This window comes from Lasioglossum baleicum, chromosome 12 (genome assembly GCF_051020765.1).
Source record: "Lasioglossum baleicum chromosome 12, iyLasBale1, whole genome shotgun sequence".
NCBI classification, from domain to species: domain Eukaryota; kingdom Metazoa; phylum Arthropoda; class Insecta; order Hymenoptera; family Halictidae; genus Lasioglossum; species Lasioglossum baleicum.
This window is the reverse complement of record NC_134940.1, coordinates 14,089,816-14,106,324: the sequence shown is the minus strand read 5'-3', so window position 1 is coordinate 14,106,324 and position 16,509 is coordinate 14,089,816. Positions and strand designations below refer to the sequence as shown.

The 16,509-nt window shown below is 36.7% G+C and overlaps 1 protein-coding gene across 3 annotated transcripts in view; it reads left to right on the top strand.

Annotated features, from left to right (window-relative positions):
* Positions 1 to 16,509, top strand: part of Vacht (Vesicular acetylcholine transporter) — a 130,347-nt gene that overhangs the window by 29,663 nt on the left and 84,175 nt on the right. For 2 of the 3 annotated variants that reach the window (XM_076435028.1, XM_076435027.1), the window contains exon 3: positions 16,418 to 16,509. In XM_076435028.1, coding sequence (XP_076291143.1) covers positions 16,418 to 16,509 — 92 coding nt within the window. The other variant, XM_076435029.1, reaches the window with a different exon arrangement.

Here is a 16,509-nt window from a genome sequence, read left to right as displayed (position 1 = left end):
AATGCTGTTCTATAGTATCTTCATCTGATTAGAATTATTTAAAAAAGAAATGAATGTCTGTAGATTCTATATATTGCAATATTGAATGCAGACAATTTTTATTTTCCATAAAAATCCATAGAACTTAACGTTACGGAACTTAAACTGAAAAGAGATGTTTCACCAAAATTGAAGCATCGGTTTGACAATTATTGTAACTTTAACAGTTTAAACGTTTTGATCATGAAACCTGAACTTTGCTTTCACGATGCTGCGATGCAGATGATACAGAAATTGGTAATTAACATTAACGAATCTGGTAGCGATCAAAGGGGACAGATGAGTCCCCGGATGAAGAAGTTAAAATACAAGACTCAATCTGAAGCCACCGACGCCCAACACAGATCTACATGGTGCGCCGCTAACATCTTCATGGCTTTCTTCGCACCCTCCTGGAATGTGCAAGAGTCTTTTCGAATCTCGTCTCGAGAAGTCTCAGAGGGCTCGCTGTCAATTAATCGTCCCTGGCCAATCTCGAAGGGTCGCGACTTGTTCGAGGTGGCAAGGGAAAGGACGACGAAGCGCTGGAACCTAATTCAGCCCGATCTTGTCTACCACCCCGAATTCCTTTCTGATGTCTGCCGTTCGTGAATCCGATTTGTCGACTCGTTTGTCTTCCCGATACGCTCCTTTGATGTTCTCGATCACCTAACGCCTGTTGTCACGCGAAACGGGCTGTCAATTATTTGAAACAATATCTCGCGCTCAGGATCACTAATAGGTAGACTGCGGATCGTTATGCAAAATAAAAATTGTCTACACTGATTGCAAGAAATAGAAACTAAATTGAACGTTACTTCTTTCCGTAATGATCTTATATTAAGATCAGGAGAAATGATATATTGACATCTTCAATTTTTAAAATTTTTCAACAACTTCGATTTTCATATACAGTCACAGAATTGGAGTCGAGTAGACACTTTCATTGTTTCTGAGAGGATACACAGGATTGTTCAGGTGAATCCAGGAGGGGGAAGAACAGTTCAAATTTCCAGGGAAACGTGAATTACTTCTACATCTCTTGAGATAGAAAGATATGTTTCCGACAGAAATTGTTTGGTTTCGATGGGCCCATTACGCGGTGCACGTAACTTTTTTTCTGGTGAAGGTGCTTAGGAAATTTGAAGGTCATCCTGGTTTGTTTAAATGGAACTACATATTTTTCAACAAAGAAAATTGTTGGTCAAGTTGGTTTTTACATCAACACCTTCCACTCATCCAGAAGAGAAAAAAAGTTTGAAGAAGCCACATGTCGCAAACAAATAGTTATTCAGATAAAGCTGTTAAAGTTTTTGCAAAATTTGATTGTGCGGAGTTCCGCGCAGAGAGTTCAAAAGAAAGCCGAACGTAGAGACAGACAGCATGACAGTGGACTGGGTAAGCACTGGACAATGATCGCGTACCCGATCGCGGACAGTAAACGCGACCTTACTGTAGTAAGCTTTTGTCTATACGTATAATGCTACACAATCAAATTTTGCAAGAACTTTAACAGCTTATATCTCAATAACTATTTCTTTGCGACACGTGGCTCCTTTCAAACTTTTTCTCTTCTTGACGAGTAGTAGGAATCGATGTAAAAACAAACTTTAACAACAATTTTCTTTGTTATAAACATTTGCGGTTGTAGCAGAGGCTGGAGCAGAGATGTAGATTCACCCCTAGGACGGATGACCATTACTTTTTATACACCCCGTACGTCGCGTAATGAGCCCCTCGAAACGAAACAACTTTTGTCTGAAACATTTCTGTTTGTTTCAAAAAATGTAGAAGTTATTCGGGTGGCTTGTCTCAGGAGATAATATAAATGTTGAAGCTATTTATTTATTCTACGTGTAAACGTACACGTCAGAAATATTTGTATATGCCTCACCATACGCAATGTGAACACATCAAGCGTTCGATTTTGTGGAAAACGATGGGAAGAGCAATACAAGTTGGGTTCCGATACTGGTGTTCGTATATCGTGTGATTTATCGAACGTGGGCTTATCGATGTATCCTGCACTTGAGAAGAGGGAAGGTATGCTGGTAGATACAGGAGAGGCTTCTAAATATAAAAACCCATAATAAATTATGGGTGATGTAACATTTTTCTACCTTTCCCCAGTTCCTGCAAGAAAATTGGAACTCTTTCGCCGATGTTAGATAATAGAATAGCAGCTAATTGGGCATATGCACTTTTTAGCGATATGACCGCAAGTTTTAGTTGTTCGATTCGAATGGAATTTAATGGGTTTTGTCGAGAGAGAAGAGAAAAAACTTAATGCATATTGTGAATATCCCACTTGAGAAAAATGGAGGAATCAATATAACGGTTTACGGTTGTTTTTTTTTGGATATTGTGTTCTTCCATTACATCGGGTACGTAAAAACTTTAAAGATAAATGCTTCCCTATTCTTTGAAATGGACGTTTCCACATTATAACTATCCAGATCGTATTTCCAATGTCGCAACGAAGTGGTCAAAGCAAAAGGAAATTTCTATAATAGAATAGCTAAAGTAAGAATTTAAGTCCCATTCGAGATCTTCGGAATGAATTAAAGCATACTTTGAAAGCCAAGAAATTTAAAATTAAGATAAGTGTTCCGACTGAAAGTAGTTCCGACGTTCACGTGGCAAAAGGAACGCAGACAGTGATCGATTCGAAAGGATATGCTGTGGAACGTTAATCATTCAACTTTGTTCATCTTGTAACATTATAATTGCATTTGTTTCTTTTAGTTTTAGTAAACTGTTCGCGTTTAATTACTCGCTTGAAGTACTTACAATCTTAAAACATTAATTTTAGTGTTTCAAGCATAAATAAAGGTGAATATTTCTCGCAGCCATACGAACTCACTCTCGAAATGGTACTTCGAAAAATAATTTGTACTGAAGCCTGAAATCCATGTAAAACCTTTCGCATTCTGTTCTCAAGACTTGAAACAACTATTTAAGACAAAAAGAAATTTTTTCAAAATATCACCGTGTGTAAATTTTTAAAATTTTAACCATTGAATTTTATTTTCAAATCGGACACGAACGTGTGCAATCGTCTGATAGAAAATGGAGTGCGAGTAATTGAAGGTTAATTTCGTTCGAATACTTTTGTTGCTAAACATTCTTTGGTCCGCCGCTGTGTATGCGGGAAGATTGAACTTCTTTTCTCTTCTCTCCATTGTTCCCTCGCGGTGCTCTGATGGGCGACACGGTTTCCCCCCACAGCGGCGTAAGAGTTATACAAGGTATTAGCGCGGAAACAGATGTAGGCGTCGAGCGATGTGTCTAGAGCTCACCCTTCCCGTGCACTGACAATTTGTCACATTCGCGACCGCCGACAATGCCATCCCCTTTCTATCTCGAGTACGCAACACATCGATAAGCTTGATAAATCGTGCGATACATGACCGTTATTATCGGAAACTTCGTCTCCCACCCTTTCCGCCTACTTTATCGTGCTTATCAGTAAAATAGGATAATAGGCACGCGTCTGATGCGATCGTAGTCCGACACATGCTGATATAACGGTATTGCTCGAGTGCCATTTGTAATTATTCTGAACATTTATGTCTGTTTTTTATGTGTTTTTCGTTGATAACTAGACTGCGGATCTTTATGCAAAATAAAAAATGTTCGCACTGATTGCAGGACACAGGAGCCAAATAAAAATTGTATTCTTCTTTTAATTATAAAGCTGAATTATTTTATTAAGCTGAAACATTGATGTCCTTAAAGATTTTCAACACATCCACTGCTTTAAATTGTACGGTGCCCATTTTTGTCATAAATGCATAAAATCCGCAGTCTATTGATAACTTTTTAACAAAGCCGCGGAGAACAATTTCAACGAAGTACATTTCCTGGACTTCACGAGTTCGTTTCACGTCTCGGAAAACTTGTTCCACGTGGAGGAAACTTTAAGATAACTAATAAAATAGTAAGGGCTGCGATCCGTACATTAATTACTTACGGTGTATTGTTCCAAGGGACCTAAATTAGAAGTTTCTTGCTTCCCAACTTCGACTTGTAGGGGTGTACCTTAGATAGGTATTCCGTGATACCTTCCGGGAACTCGTGTGTCTGACATTTCTATCTGAACTTGGTTAGACGTTGCTGATCCTCTTTCCACGTAGAAGATTGTTAGAATAAGTGAAGTTCGACTCAATAACATTGGTATCATCGTAGTGACATCTAAGAAAAGTTTGGTGGGATTTTATAAAATACACAATTAGCTCTTTTGCAGGTTTCTGCAAATTAAATTCACTCTGTCGCAGATCAAATTCATCTGTCTTGCAAATCAGATTCACTCTTAGTATTTCACCGGCCGGAGATCAGTTAGAAAGAGAGAATTAATCGAACAACTTAGGTACACGGAAAAAAGCGGACACCGAACACCAGGGAAGCTCCAAACGACCGCATTTCCGATTCGTGCGCCAAAGTGTTTCCTTTCGAGGGGTGGTAACCCCTTCCGCTCATTGGCGGAGGGTAAAGGGCAACAATGCCATGAACAACCACTCAAACATTGGCCTTTGTCTGAAAATCTCACTCGAGTTCTTTCTCTTCTTCCCTTCCCGTAACTTTCTACACTCCTACTTCTCCTTTCTCCGTTTTCATCCCCCATCAGTCTGAAAGTGTGGCGGCCATAACCTTCTCAATTTCAGTATTTACAGTGAAAAGTTTCGGGGCACTTTTTACTTTTCATTACTGGACCGCGGATCTTTGTGCAAAATAAAAATGTTCTTCATTGATATTGTGGCCAGCAGGAATAAAATGAAAAATGATTTCATCCCTTAACGACTTTATTAGAAGATTCTTGAATTTTTAACATTTTTTACTGGTTTATATTTCATCCAATTGACGGTTAATATTAAAGCCTTTTTTTTTCTCCTGAACGCACAGTTTTTTTTCATTTGTTTTTTTAAATATTGCATTGTCATCCAGTTCTGAGCTATGTTTAAAGTTTCGAGTCTCTAAGCTCATCGGGAAGTGGTTTAAAATTCGATTAAAAGATTTGACGCATACAAGAACAACAACGACAACTCGGCAAGCTAATACAAAGCGTGGTAATAAATATGTATGCTATTATAATAAATTCCTTTAAATCGAAAGAAAATTTTGTTAATGTGCAGCTATTGGAGAACATATAGGCGTACAATAAATACAAAGTTCCTCCTTTTTTAGGGAATCGGGAATTACAAAAACAGTTTTAATCATTGAAATCGTAAAATAAATCGTAGGGCAAGGGGTTAATGGAAATTTTGCTTGCATTGTCTTCGAACGGAGAAGATGTTTAGCCGTGGATCCCTTGGAGACAGGTTCACGGTGCAGTCTGCGGTCCATCGACTCATTCTTCCCAAACGATGTAACAATTTCTTTCATCCTATGTCTTCCACCCTCATATCTAGCCCCGAGACACGATCTCGTTTTATCTTCTCGACCCCTTACACGATCCGCGTTTGTTACGGAGCCCCAAGTCTCGACCACCATGCTCGCCGCTATCAACCCCCAACCTCTCTTCCTTTTTCGCCCTTTTCTTCATCTCCCCCTCGCGGCTTGTTCGAGGGCGGCTAGCCTCGAGCGGACCAAAGTTAGATAGAGCACGCGAGTCATGCTGCTCGAGGGGATATTCGCGCAGACTGCGTGCCCTCTAAGTGGATTCGGGGGTCACATTCTCGGCTTCCTCGGTTCCCTCGCAGACTTGGGAACAAAATTTTCAAACCAGTACAACACGAACGCACGTACAGTACGTCCTCGATTAACCGGATCCCGATTATTAACGAATATGCGTTTAAATATGATTATTAGACTGCGGATCTTTATGCAAAATAAAAATTGTCTGCGTCGATTGCAAGAAATAGAAACCAAACTGAATGTTATTTTTTCCATCAAGGGGGAAATCTTGTGTAAATGGACTGGTTTTCAAGAATTTCTTTGGAAAAATCTAATGCGTAGATTGATTTAAATTTTGTGGCATCATTTATTAATGTTAGAATGTAACAAAAAATATTTTTTATAAATTTTGATTGTTAATAATGGTATAATGGCATCCTGCAAATGCGCCATGCAGCGTACAATGCAGCGTAATGTTAGTTTATGCAAAAACACTCAGCATTATGTTCTTCTTTTATTAATATTTGCGAAATTATTAAAATGGCGAAGTTTTGAAAGAAAACGGATTTTCTGTTACAAACAATTGCTGATAACGCTTAAAAAAAAATCGAAGCTCGTCATGCTGAGGCCAATTATTTATAGAAGATATATACCATGTTTCATAAAGATCGAGCAATCAGTTTTTGTGATCCGCTCAATACAACCGTTCACTTTATTTTGAAAATAACGTACAAGGACATCTCTGATCACTTTCTAATTTTTTTAATCGTATTCCTCGGAAAATTTCCTATCGATTTAAGTAAAAAAAATGCTCAAAAATTTCATTTTAGAGGAGAAATCATATATTGGCATTTTCAATTTTTTAAATTTTCCGACAATTTTGAATTTCATTTACTCAATTTTTCTATAAATGCACAAAGATCCGCAGTCTAATGATTATACTATATTATGAAGTGAAACAAATTTTTAAAAATAAACAATGTATTTTGGAATACAATGTACATTTTAATTATTCCCCATTGGGCCTTAAGTTTTCAAGCTACTTTTCGAAGAAATGTTGTGATGAAAGACACGAACATTAGAAATTATACTTCGGTGAACAGTTTTCCTCTATAAATAATTTAAAGAATCTTGAAGCTGCGCGTTGCTAGCTAATTTCCTCGAGGACTCTCTTCCGCGGCTCACTCTTAAATATACACTCCTACGCTCGCGTCCCACGCGAGCACAACTTTCCATTTAACCAAGGAATCTTCCAATTTAACGTGAAAATAAATTCAGGGATACTTTGGGTGAAGGAGCATTTTAAATGAAACCTGTTCCTAGAAGCACCAGGTGAACCTAACAAGTCTTGTTCGAGGTTAATTTAATTACTTTAAGGTAACCTTCGCGGGATTTAAGAATATGTACGTTCACGAATATTATTTTGGTATACAATTGATTCTTTTGTTATTAATAATAAAATTTATCTTTTTTTAAATTACGTTTATTTATGGTAATGTTATCGGACTCCGTCAAGCTACATTCCTTATTCTTGCTAGCTGGTCAACTCCTGAAATGACAAATCAGTATATAAACAATTAAACTTTCGAGAAATTAAGCACAATGATTATGAAAGATAGAACCGAAATTTCAGAACAATAAGTCCAGTAATAAATTCAGAGATTTACAATTCTTGATTGTTATTGAATCGTTAAGTTGAAGGTAATTTTTTCTCTCAATGATTTTAATAGAGGAGAAATCATATATTGATATCTTCAATTTTCTAACTTTTCCAACAATATTTGAATTTCATCTACTCAATTTTGCCATAAAGGCATAAAGATTCCGCAGTCTAGTTATCATCGTTCAAACTGAAAATCTCCCTCGAATTTCTACTTATTGTTAGAAGAAACTTGTTACTTTCTGGAATCATACTCAGAGTTGAGCATCGTCCCCTGATACTTTTACGTTCACCATAACTTTCTTCCTTACTGTTTTCATTCTACGGCCGTCGTCCCCGGCTTATGAATAAAGCGAGCAGTTGCGCACATATGTACCCTCTTAGTATCATCCACCAACCATTCCCACACCAGCGATGACATCAAGTTTTCTTCCAGACGCGATGCACGGTGTGCCATGGGGCACCATGTTGCGTTATGGGTATCAAGCCGCACATAAAACGGTATTAGCGCTTCCCCCATATGCTCTGGGACTGACTATTAAATTCGTACGAATAGACGGTCGGGGTAATGATCGAGAAAACGTTAAACATCTTTCGTTTCAACCCTAACCAGCAACTTTGTGACTGTACTTTAAAGGGTCTCGGATAAGCCTGGATAAACGGCCCTCTGCCATTTTGTATTTTTTGTAAAATTTAAAAAATTTCACATCTCTCTTTGTTTAAGGGTAGTATGGGGGTAAAACTACCAAATTTTACATTTTATTATAATATAAATTATCTAGAAAATAATCGTCGAAACTGTCGAAAGTGTAATGTGCTTCGTTAGAAAAAATGTTTAATATACTTCTGAATGTATTATAATATTTTCTATTACATTAATATAGTGCAATTTAATTAACAAATATATTTTCTCTGTTTATTTTTCCTAGTTAATTTCTACTGCTCGTTTAAATACTAAAGCACTAATATATTTATACTTTGCTACTTTACTCAGATTTTGATCACAATTTTCCATTGCATAAATGTCTTCATTCATTATCATTAGTAGACTGCGGGTCTTTATGCATTTATGGCTTCTGAAGATATTTAAAAAATGTCAGAGTATAAAATTTGACAAAATTTAATACGATTTTTAGTCTTTTCAGACCTGCAAAGGCTACTGCCACTAAAAATGAGATTTTATTTGATTCCACATTCTTAAAATCCGTTTACGAAAATTTCAAACTGCCAGGGTATAAAATTTGACAGAATTTAATACGATTTTTAGTCATTTCAGACCTGCAAACGCTACTGCCACTAAAAATTAAATTTTATTCGATTCCACCTTCTTAAAATCGGTTTACGAAAATTTCAAACTGCCAGAGTACAAAATTTGACAGAATTTAATACGATTTTTGTCATTTCAGACCTGCAGAGGCTACTGCCGCTAAAAATTAGATTTTATATGATTCCACCGTTTTAAAATCCGTTTCCGAAAATTTCAAATTGCATAAACATCCGCAGTCTAATCATTAGACTCCGAATGTTTATGCAAAATAAGTTTGTGCATTAATTGCAAGCCGCGGGAGCTAAATATGAATCTATATTGTTCATTAATAATTTTAATGTAGTAAAAATAATATATTAATACTGTTAAACATTTCAATCTTTTCACTGTCTTAAATTACACCTGCTCAAGTTCGTCATAAATGCATAAAATCCGGAGACTAATTATTATTAGACTGCGGATGTTTATGCAATTTTCAAGTTTTGTAGACAAACTTTAAGAAAGTGGGACCAAATAAAATCCTATTTTCATTTTTAATACTATTTGTAGATCCAAAATAAATAAAAATTGTACTAAATTCTGTCGAATTTGATGCTCCAGCATTTTTCAAACATTCTTATAAGCCATAAGTACATAAAGATCCGCAGTCTACTAATTACCATACTGTGTAAGATACAGTAGCACTTTATAGTTCGTTGTAAATTGGATGAAACGGCCAACTAAGTTTTTCGTTTAGCTCATGTTCCGTCACATGGAAACCTTTCTACATACTGGAAAAGGTCACTCGAAATTAGCTCGTTTCCCCTACGCCTCGAAACTCTTCGGGAGAATGTTTCTTCGGAGTCCGAATTTCAGGCGAAAAAGACAAAAAGCAACCCCAGAGATCGAGATTGGCACTACGGAGGGATTTCGACGAGCAAACGGTCAGAAGGAAATCGATGGTCGTTCGAGTCGAATCCTCATTCCAGTCTCGGCGGAACGAAATGGCTTGATTAACTGACGACGCGTCGTTACTGCGACCACCCTGCTGGTCCAGTATTGCTAGGGGTAGTGGCTGCTTTTAGGGTGCTCCACCCGGCAAGAAAATGGAAGGAGGCGTAACCTTCCTTGCTTATTTATTCGCGTTTACACGATCTGTGGTTTTCCTTGATGCTTGTCAGCAAATGATGCATTGTCGTCCCTTATTCGCGCGATCAGTAAAAATGGCAACTGGAAATGCAAAACTTTCTAGTCAACCCTCGCAAGGTAAGATCTAAGAACACATAAATAGTAAAGTGGAGTCTCTTAGACCCCGACAAATGAATTTCATAAATAGCCTCGTTTTTAATCAATTTGTGATACAGAATAACACAGGATAAAAATTAAACAAACAGATTTTATTTTATTCATATAAAAATTCTTTTAAAAAATTTGAAGCTGGGTCTCTGAGAGCCGCCCACATTACCTTGCAAAGGTTAAATCTAACTTACTCATGTTTCGTGTAATTGTTGAATATAAATTAACAGAAATCTTTTATACAGGGTGTCCTTAAGATGTGGTACTTGAAAGGGGTGATAAACAGGAGTGTTCAACTATTATTCTCAAAGTAGAAATTTGTACTTTGCATTTTCTCTGAATTTCGCTGACGTCATCATTCTCTCAAAAGACGGCTCCGTATATTCTTGTTCCGACTTGCGCGCTCAAATATTTAACAATCCGCGAGAGTGTTGGAACAATAGTCGAAGTAAATCTCGATTCATTAAAAGTTCTCGCAGCTCGGTAATCCGGTTTCCGCGCATGTGCGGGCAAACATCGAATATAAATGCGTCTCCCGTTTGCACGTCGAATTAAACCGAAATAAATCATAAATATTAAACGAGGCTTTCAGCCACGGGATTACGAGGGTTGCATCCCCTCGTCACGGCTCGCCGTTTCTCTTTCTCTCTGTCTCCTGTCCCACAGGAAATTGCGCAGGTCCTTCCTCTTTCCCGAGCAGGACGATTTCAATGACAATGAAACTTGATAAAGGCATATCTGCCGCACTTTGCGTATCACCGCCGACCGTCAACAAGTCTTCGCTGACCTTAACGTGGAATGAACTGACCAGCCGCAATGGAAGTGTCCTTCGGCGCACTTGATTCGCCGCTAACAAGATGCGCCAAATGAGGAGATCTTAAGGGCATACTTCCGCTTAAGGGTTCTGTACCAAGACGATTCCAGAAAACTCTTCGGACAAAATGCCGCACGCGACAGTTTAAAAAAATTTTAGTTGAGATGCATTATTTGAGCTTCATATTATAGGATTTACGTATTTACCAGAAAAAAAGTCATGAAAATATATTCGAAAGGCTCAAAAAAGAATGCGATTTAACCGATTTAAACGGCAATATCTCGAAAGTGAAATTATGTAACATGCGGCGTTCTTTCTTACAACTACAAATTATTAGGTTGGCAACTATATTCACGACCTTTGGTTTCGTGATTCTTTTATTGTATCATTATAACCTCATTCCGTGACCCTTCCTTTTGAACTGTATATCATTAGAAAGCTCTGAATTTTTCGATTAATTTGATATAAAATACTCGTGCTTAGTATTTGCGTAGTGTTAAGTCTAAAACTACCGAGTACTGAATTCGATTAAAATGTTTCAGCTCACAAAAATGACAAGGCTCTATTTATTTCGATTTCGTGCAATTTTTATTGCAATATGCGCTTGGATAAAGAAAATCGAATCATTTTCCATGTAAGCAACGTCATAGTTTCAATAATTATAAAATTAGAAATGTAAGAACGATCATTTGACTGTTTAGTTTAGTGTTCAAAAATATATATAAATGACTTTGTTTGAAAAATGTGGAGGTCGCGAACTTAGATGCCAACCAAATACATTGTTTTATAAAAATTACAAGACTGAACTTACTTATTTACTTAATACTTAACATATTACATAATAGCTTATTTAGATTTTATTTAGATCTTCCACAATTTTTATAATAATACGTGATTACATGAAGAAATTTATTGAATACTTTCTGATGTGAAAGCATCTTCATGATTTCAATCATTAAAAAAAATAAAAAATGTGAAACCGATAATTGGTGTTAAAACTTTTATATGGATCGAACCACCGATGCAATTGAATTGTTCTGTTGTTAGAATAAAAGAAAATACTTGTTAGTGCAGGGTGTTTCAAAATTATATGTCGTGAGCAGTATAGTGTGATTCTGCAGCTCTTCTAATCCCAAGGTCAAAATTGTTTTTTATTTCATCGTATAGTACTCATCGCAACGAACAAAATCATTCTCTTAGAAAACGACTTTAAAGTTTCGTAAACTATTTTATTCCAAATGTCTACAGGGTGTCCCAAGATGGAATAATCGTGGAAGGGATGATTCTACATGAGAAAACATAGAACAAATTTTTTTCATTTGTCTCCTCCGTTCCGAGAAATTTCAGTTTGAAAATTTTAAGATAGGAATCGTCTGACTCGTATGTTCATGACCGACTCATTCTACTTCTTGAGAACGCTAGGCACGCGAACTTGACGGATTTTTAGTGAATTTCCTCAAAAACGATGCGTCAAATGAGAAAACTTATCGTATATTTTCGACTTATTTTCCCGTGTAGAATCATCCCCTCCACGTTTATACCATTTTAAGACATCCTGTAGACATATAGAAGAAAATAGTTGGCGAATCTTTAAAGTCGTTTTTTTAAGAGAACGGTTGAATTCAGACTTATAGTTCCTTTGCAACTTTTGTTCGTCGCGTTGAGTCCTGTAAGATCCAATAAAAAAACAATTTTGATCTTGAAATGATTGTACCATTATTCAAAATATTGTTCACATTATTAAATATGTTGTAATCTAACTAGTTACTGAACATTTAAGTATTGTACGAGGTATTTATATCAATTTCATATCCATAAAATAAAACAATACTGTATAGAATGGAATTATTCTAGGTCCGAAAAAATGTTTAATTTTTGAACTAAAATAGCTCCGAGTGCAAAGGGTTAATAGATTGAAAATAGGGTACATTTTTTAGGTGAAAACTTCTTTAGGCGCATCGCGTACACAATTGCTGGGCAGTGAATGAGTCTGATCCGTCACGCTCCGAGATGAAACGCTATTAATATATAAACTCGGCTTCCCGAGTTTAGCCGAGCTAGGGAGAAACAGACAGATGTACAATCCCCATAGAAGTTTTCACTTCGATCGGGCAGTCAGTATTGGTCGGTTTGTGTTTTAAATTCCCCTCTATTGTTGCTGGTACAATGATAAACGCGTTAATAAGTGTAAACCCATCGAAGAACGGCGATAAATTTTGTGCGACATTGCGGACGGTTTTACAAGCGGAGACGGTTTCATAGAATCGTCATCGTCATTGTTCCAGCGACAATGCCGACAATACCCCGATAGAAATGCCTTCACCCTCGTATCCGGTTCCTTGCCAGACCTAGGGGAGTGAATTGCCTCCGGTATTAACTTGCGTAATTGAGATTTATTAATCCGGGGGCCATTTGGTGGGCAACGCTGCGAGCGTATCCTTCTTTTTCTGCGGTAGGCTTTATCCCGTTACTTTATTAAAATTATAAGACAGAAATTTTGATGCGTCGACTTTTCCGCAATACGCGGTAGCAGAACTGATCCATTCTAGTTTACAAATTGGCATAATTCGAACGAATCGTGAAAACATTTAACCAAACACCATGTTTCTTTTTATTTATACATGTAACGTGTTCAGGACTAATAAAATTGAGTAAATCTAACATTTGTTTCACGTGTAAGGATACGCTGTAAAGAAAAGTATTTATTTAGGAAACGTCAAGCAACATATCAGCTTTATTTTCATATCTTTTGAATACGTACAATTACAAAATGGTGGAGCTGCATAATATTATCTAACTCCATGTCCTGCAAAACCTTGGTAGTTTGCACCCTGCGGTAAAAGTGACTGGAATACAAAAACTAAAATTTTTTCGAGAGAAAAGATATTTTTCCTTTCAACAGTCGCCATTTTCCGATTGTTTAAAATTATTAAAAAATGGTACACTACGTTGAAGGTCCTCTATCTTTATTTAAGTTTAATAGAACAGTTTATTGACAGCATTGCCACGGTATCCCTACTTTTTAGATGCTATTCCCCCACGCTTCCGCCACGGCCCGGTCACGTGACGCGTTTCGTCTCTGTCACGTGACTAATCCAATGCTGGCAGAGAGAGGGTAACTTTTCCCCTCGATTCGAGTCCATTCCCCTGATCTGACGACTCGGCTCAGAGCGTCCCTATGGCGTCACGACCATAGACAGAACAATTAAACCTTTCAGGTTAGTATCAGCGTCGGAGTGCTAAATATGGACCCCGTTTCTGTGATTAAATCTGTTTTGATCGTCAGCCGTAATATAAACGAGACAAGGAGCGATCCGTCATCAAGCCGTTTAATGAAACTCGCGACTATAACTTAGGACATTTCGGCTTAAGACACACCGTCCAAGGAAACGGAGGCAGAGTCGAAGGTGGAAGTTGAACGCTTAATCTAGCAATATGAAACCACCCCTGCGGCCTTACCCTCTCATAACTCACCCCAGTCCCGTTATTCTGTTTTCTTATTCGCGTTATCCCACGCCGCGGTAAATATTCACCGTGATAACGCGGACACTATGATCATAATCATACCTGTGAATTTATTAAACTAACGCTGTTCTTCATCCCGGGAGAAACATTACTTGGGCATTATCCAAATAAATTGTTTCCGAAATAATTATGATAATTAGACTCCGGATCTTTATGCAAAATAAAAAGTTAGATTCTGATCTTTGCACTGTTTTAAATTGCTCCCGCCATTTTTTTGTCACAAATGCATAAAATCCAGATTCTAATGATGTAATACAGGGTGTGATAATAATGATTAGACTACATGTACACTTCGTGCGAATTTTAAAACATCGAATTTAAAAGACTTTGAGGGACAGTTTTTAAGGTCACCTCGATCTTTTTAAATAGAATGACCTACCCTCTGTATCGTACATCGATATGAATTCTGCGTAAAACTGTGTTGACCTTCACATGTCCTGAACCGAATAGTTAACGAGATATTATCGAAGTAATTTTCAATACGTACAGTTCGAGCACATACTTTTATAGTACATTTATATTGTTGTATATACATATCAAAATTCTTATAGGGTTGTGTTCAATATCATTTTTATCGGAGGACCATCAGCAATTTCATTATAACGATCCCGTAATTGTGAAGCAACAATATATACAAATGTTTTAAAAAAACCCACAGATTCGTCGAGCCGAAACAGTTCCAGGAAATGGTGGGAACGAATTTGTGCTCGGGCATCTGCCAACGAGGTACTACTGTATTAGGTTGGTAGAAAATAAATATAAATTTTCAACCACATATGGTAACATGGGAAGATGGCAACATCACCACAGTAACTTGATGTTTGTAAGCACGACACCGAAAACATCCCACCAAACGAATAATACTGGAACAGCGAGCAATTATTTCAAGAAGCTGACTAGATTTATCTGCCTCTCGCATACTTGACTAGGAAGGTCGAGACAAGTACCTCTACCGATGTGACGAAACGTTACTCACGTAACAATCGTTGAATCACAATCACTTCAATAAGTATTAAGATCGTGTCTGTCGCAATGAAAGTTTTGAAACATTGTCTTATGTACACAGTGTTGGGAAAATTTTATTTTAAATAATAAATAAACGTGTGATCTTAATTGCAAATAATAATTGAACTTTTTATTGCAATAAAAGTACAATAATTTAAATAATTCCAAAAGTGATCTATTTACTATTTCTTATTTGCAAATAAAAGATTATTTATTATTTTGATTGAGATGAGATCCAAATAAATAGTTTTTGGTCTTCGTGCGCGTTGGTTGTCTACCATAGCAACCTTTTAGGAGGCCCTAGCTGCCTATAAAAAAATACAATTTAATTTGTTATTTGTCAAGACAAATAATAATTGAAATTGTATTTGTAAATAACAATTAACTTTATTATTTTAAATAATTCTATTTAGACTTGCTGAAATAATAGATCATTATTTTTGCTTTTTATTTGAATATCCAAATAACAAATAACTTGTTATTTAAATTTTTATTTAAATAAATTTATTTATTGCCCAACACTACTTTATGTTTAAATGTACAAATCAAAAATATGTTTTAAAAAGTCTTCTTTCACATACAGCTTATATTTCTGATTTTGTTGTGTTCAGCACCTTCTCTGTACAAACTACTTTTCGATTATTAGCACTCCAAGCACATTTATAATAAAATTTTCGAAAATCAGGAATTTTTTTGACAAACAGAAAATTGGAGAGGTTTGTCTACTTGTTGGTTTCTGTTTCCTCTGTTGGTATGCTTTATTTCATTCTTTAATTTATTTATTTATGAAGGTCGCGCATTAACGACATGGTCATTAGCGACCACATTTGGTTTACATAATAAATATTTTATAAATTAGAAGAACTAGGTGTCCTAACGTAAATAAAATAGTGTTAGTACTATTAACATAACTACTTGTGCAGCATATTATAAAAGTTTCCATAACGACGCCAACAGGGTGCAGAAGGTTGAAGTATTTAAGTGTGGTTCTGCACATGAATTTTTAATCATAAGAAGGCGGGCTGGAAATAAAGAAATTTTAAATACTACACATATTTAATACCACACACTTTCAAACAGGCCTGGGCAACTGGTGCTCCGAGAGTTGACATGGAATCGGCTACCCCCACCAGGCCGGACGGGCGCAATAGTGGGGGCAGTCGATTCTCCGTCATCGATTTTACAGGTTTGTAAAAAAAATATGTCAGAATATTTTTCATTTTACTGTTTATTGTTTCAGAGGGATGGCGAGACTCAGTGTTGGGGGCCTCGCGACGCTTATTGGTGACTATCGGCAGTCTCTCCAGGGACGCCTCGCCGTGTCCTGACAAG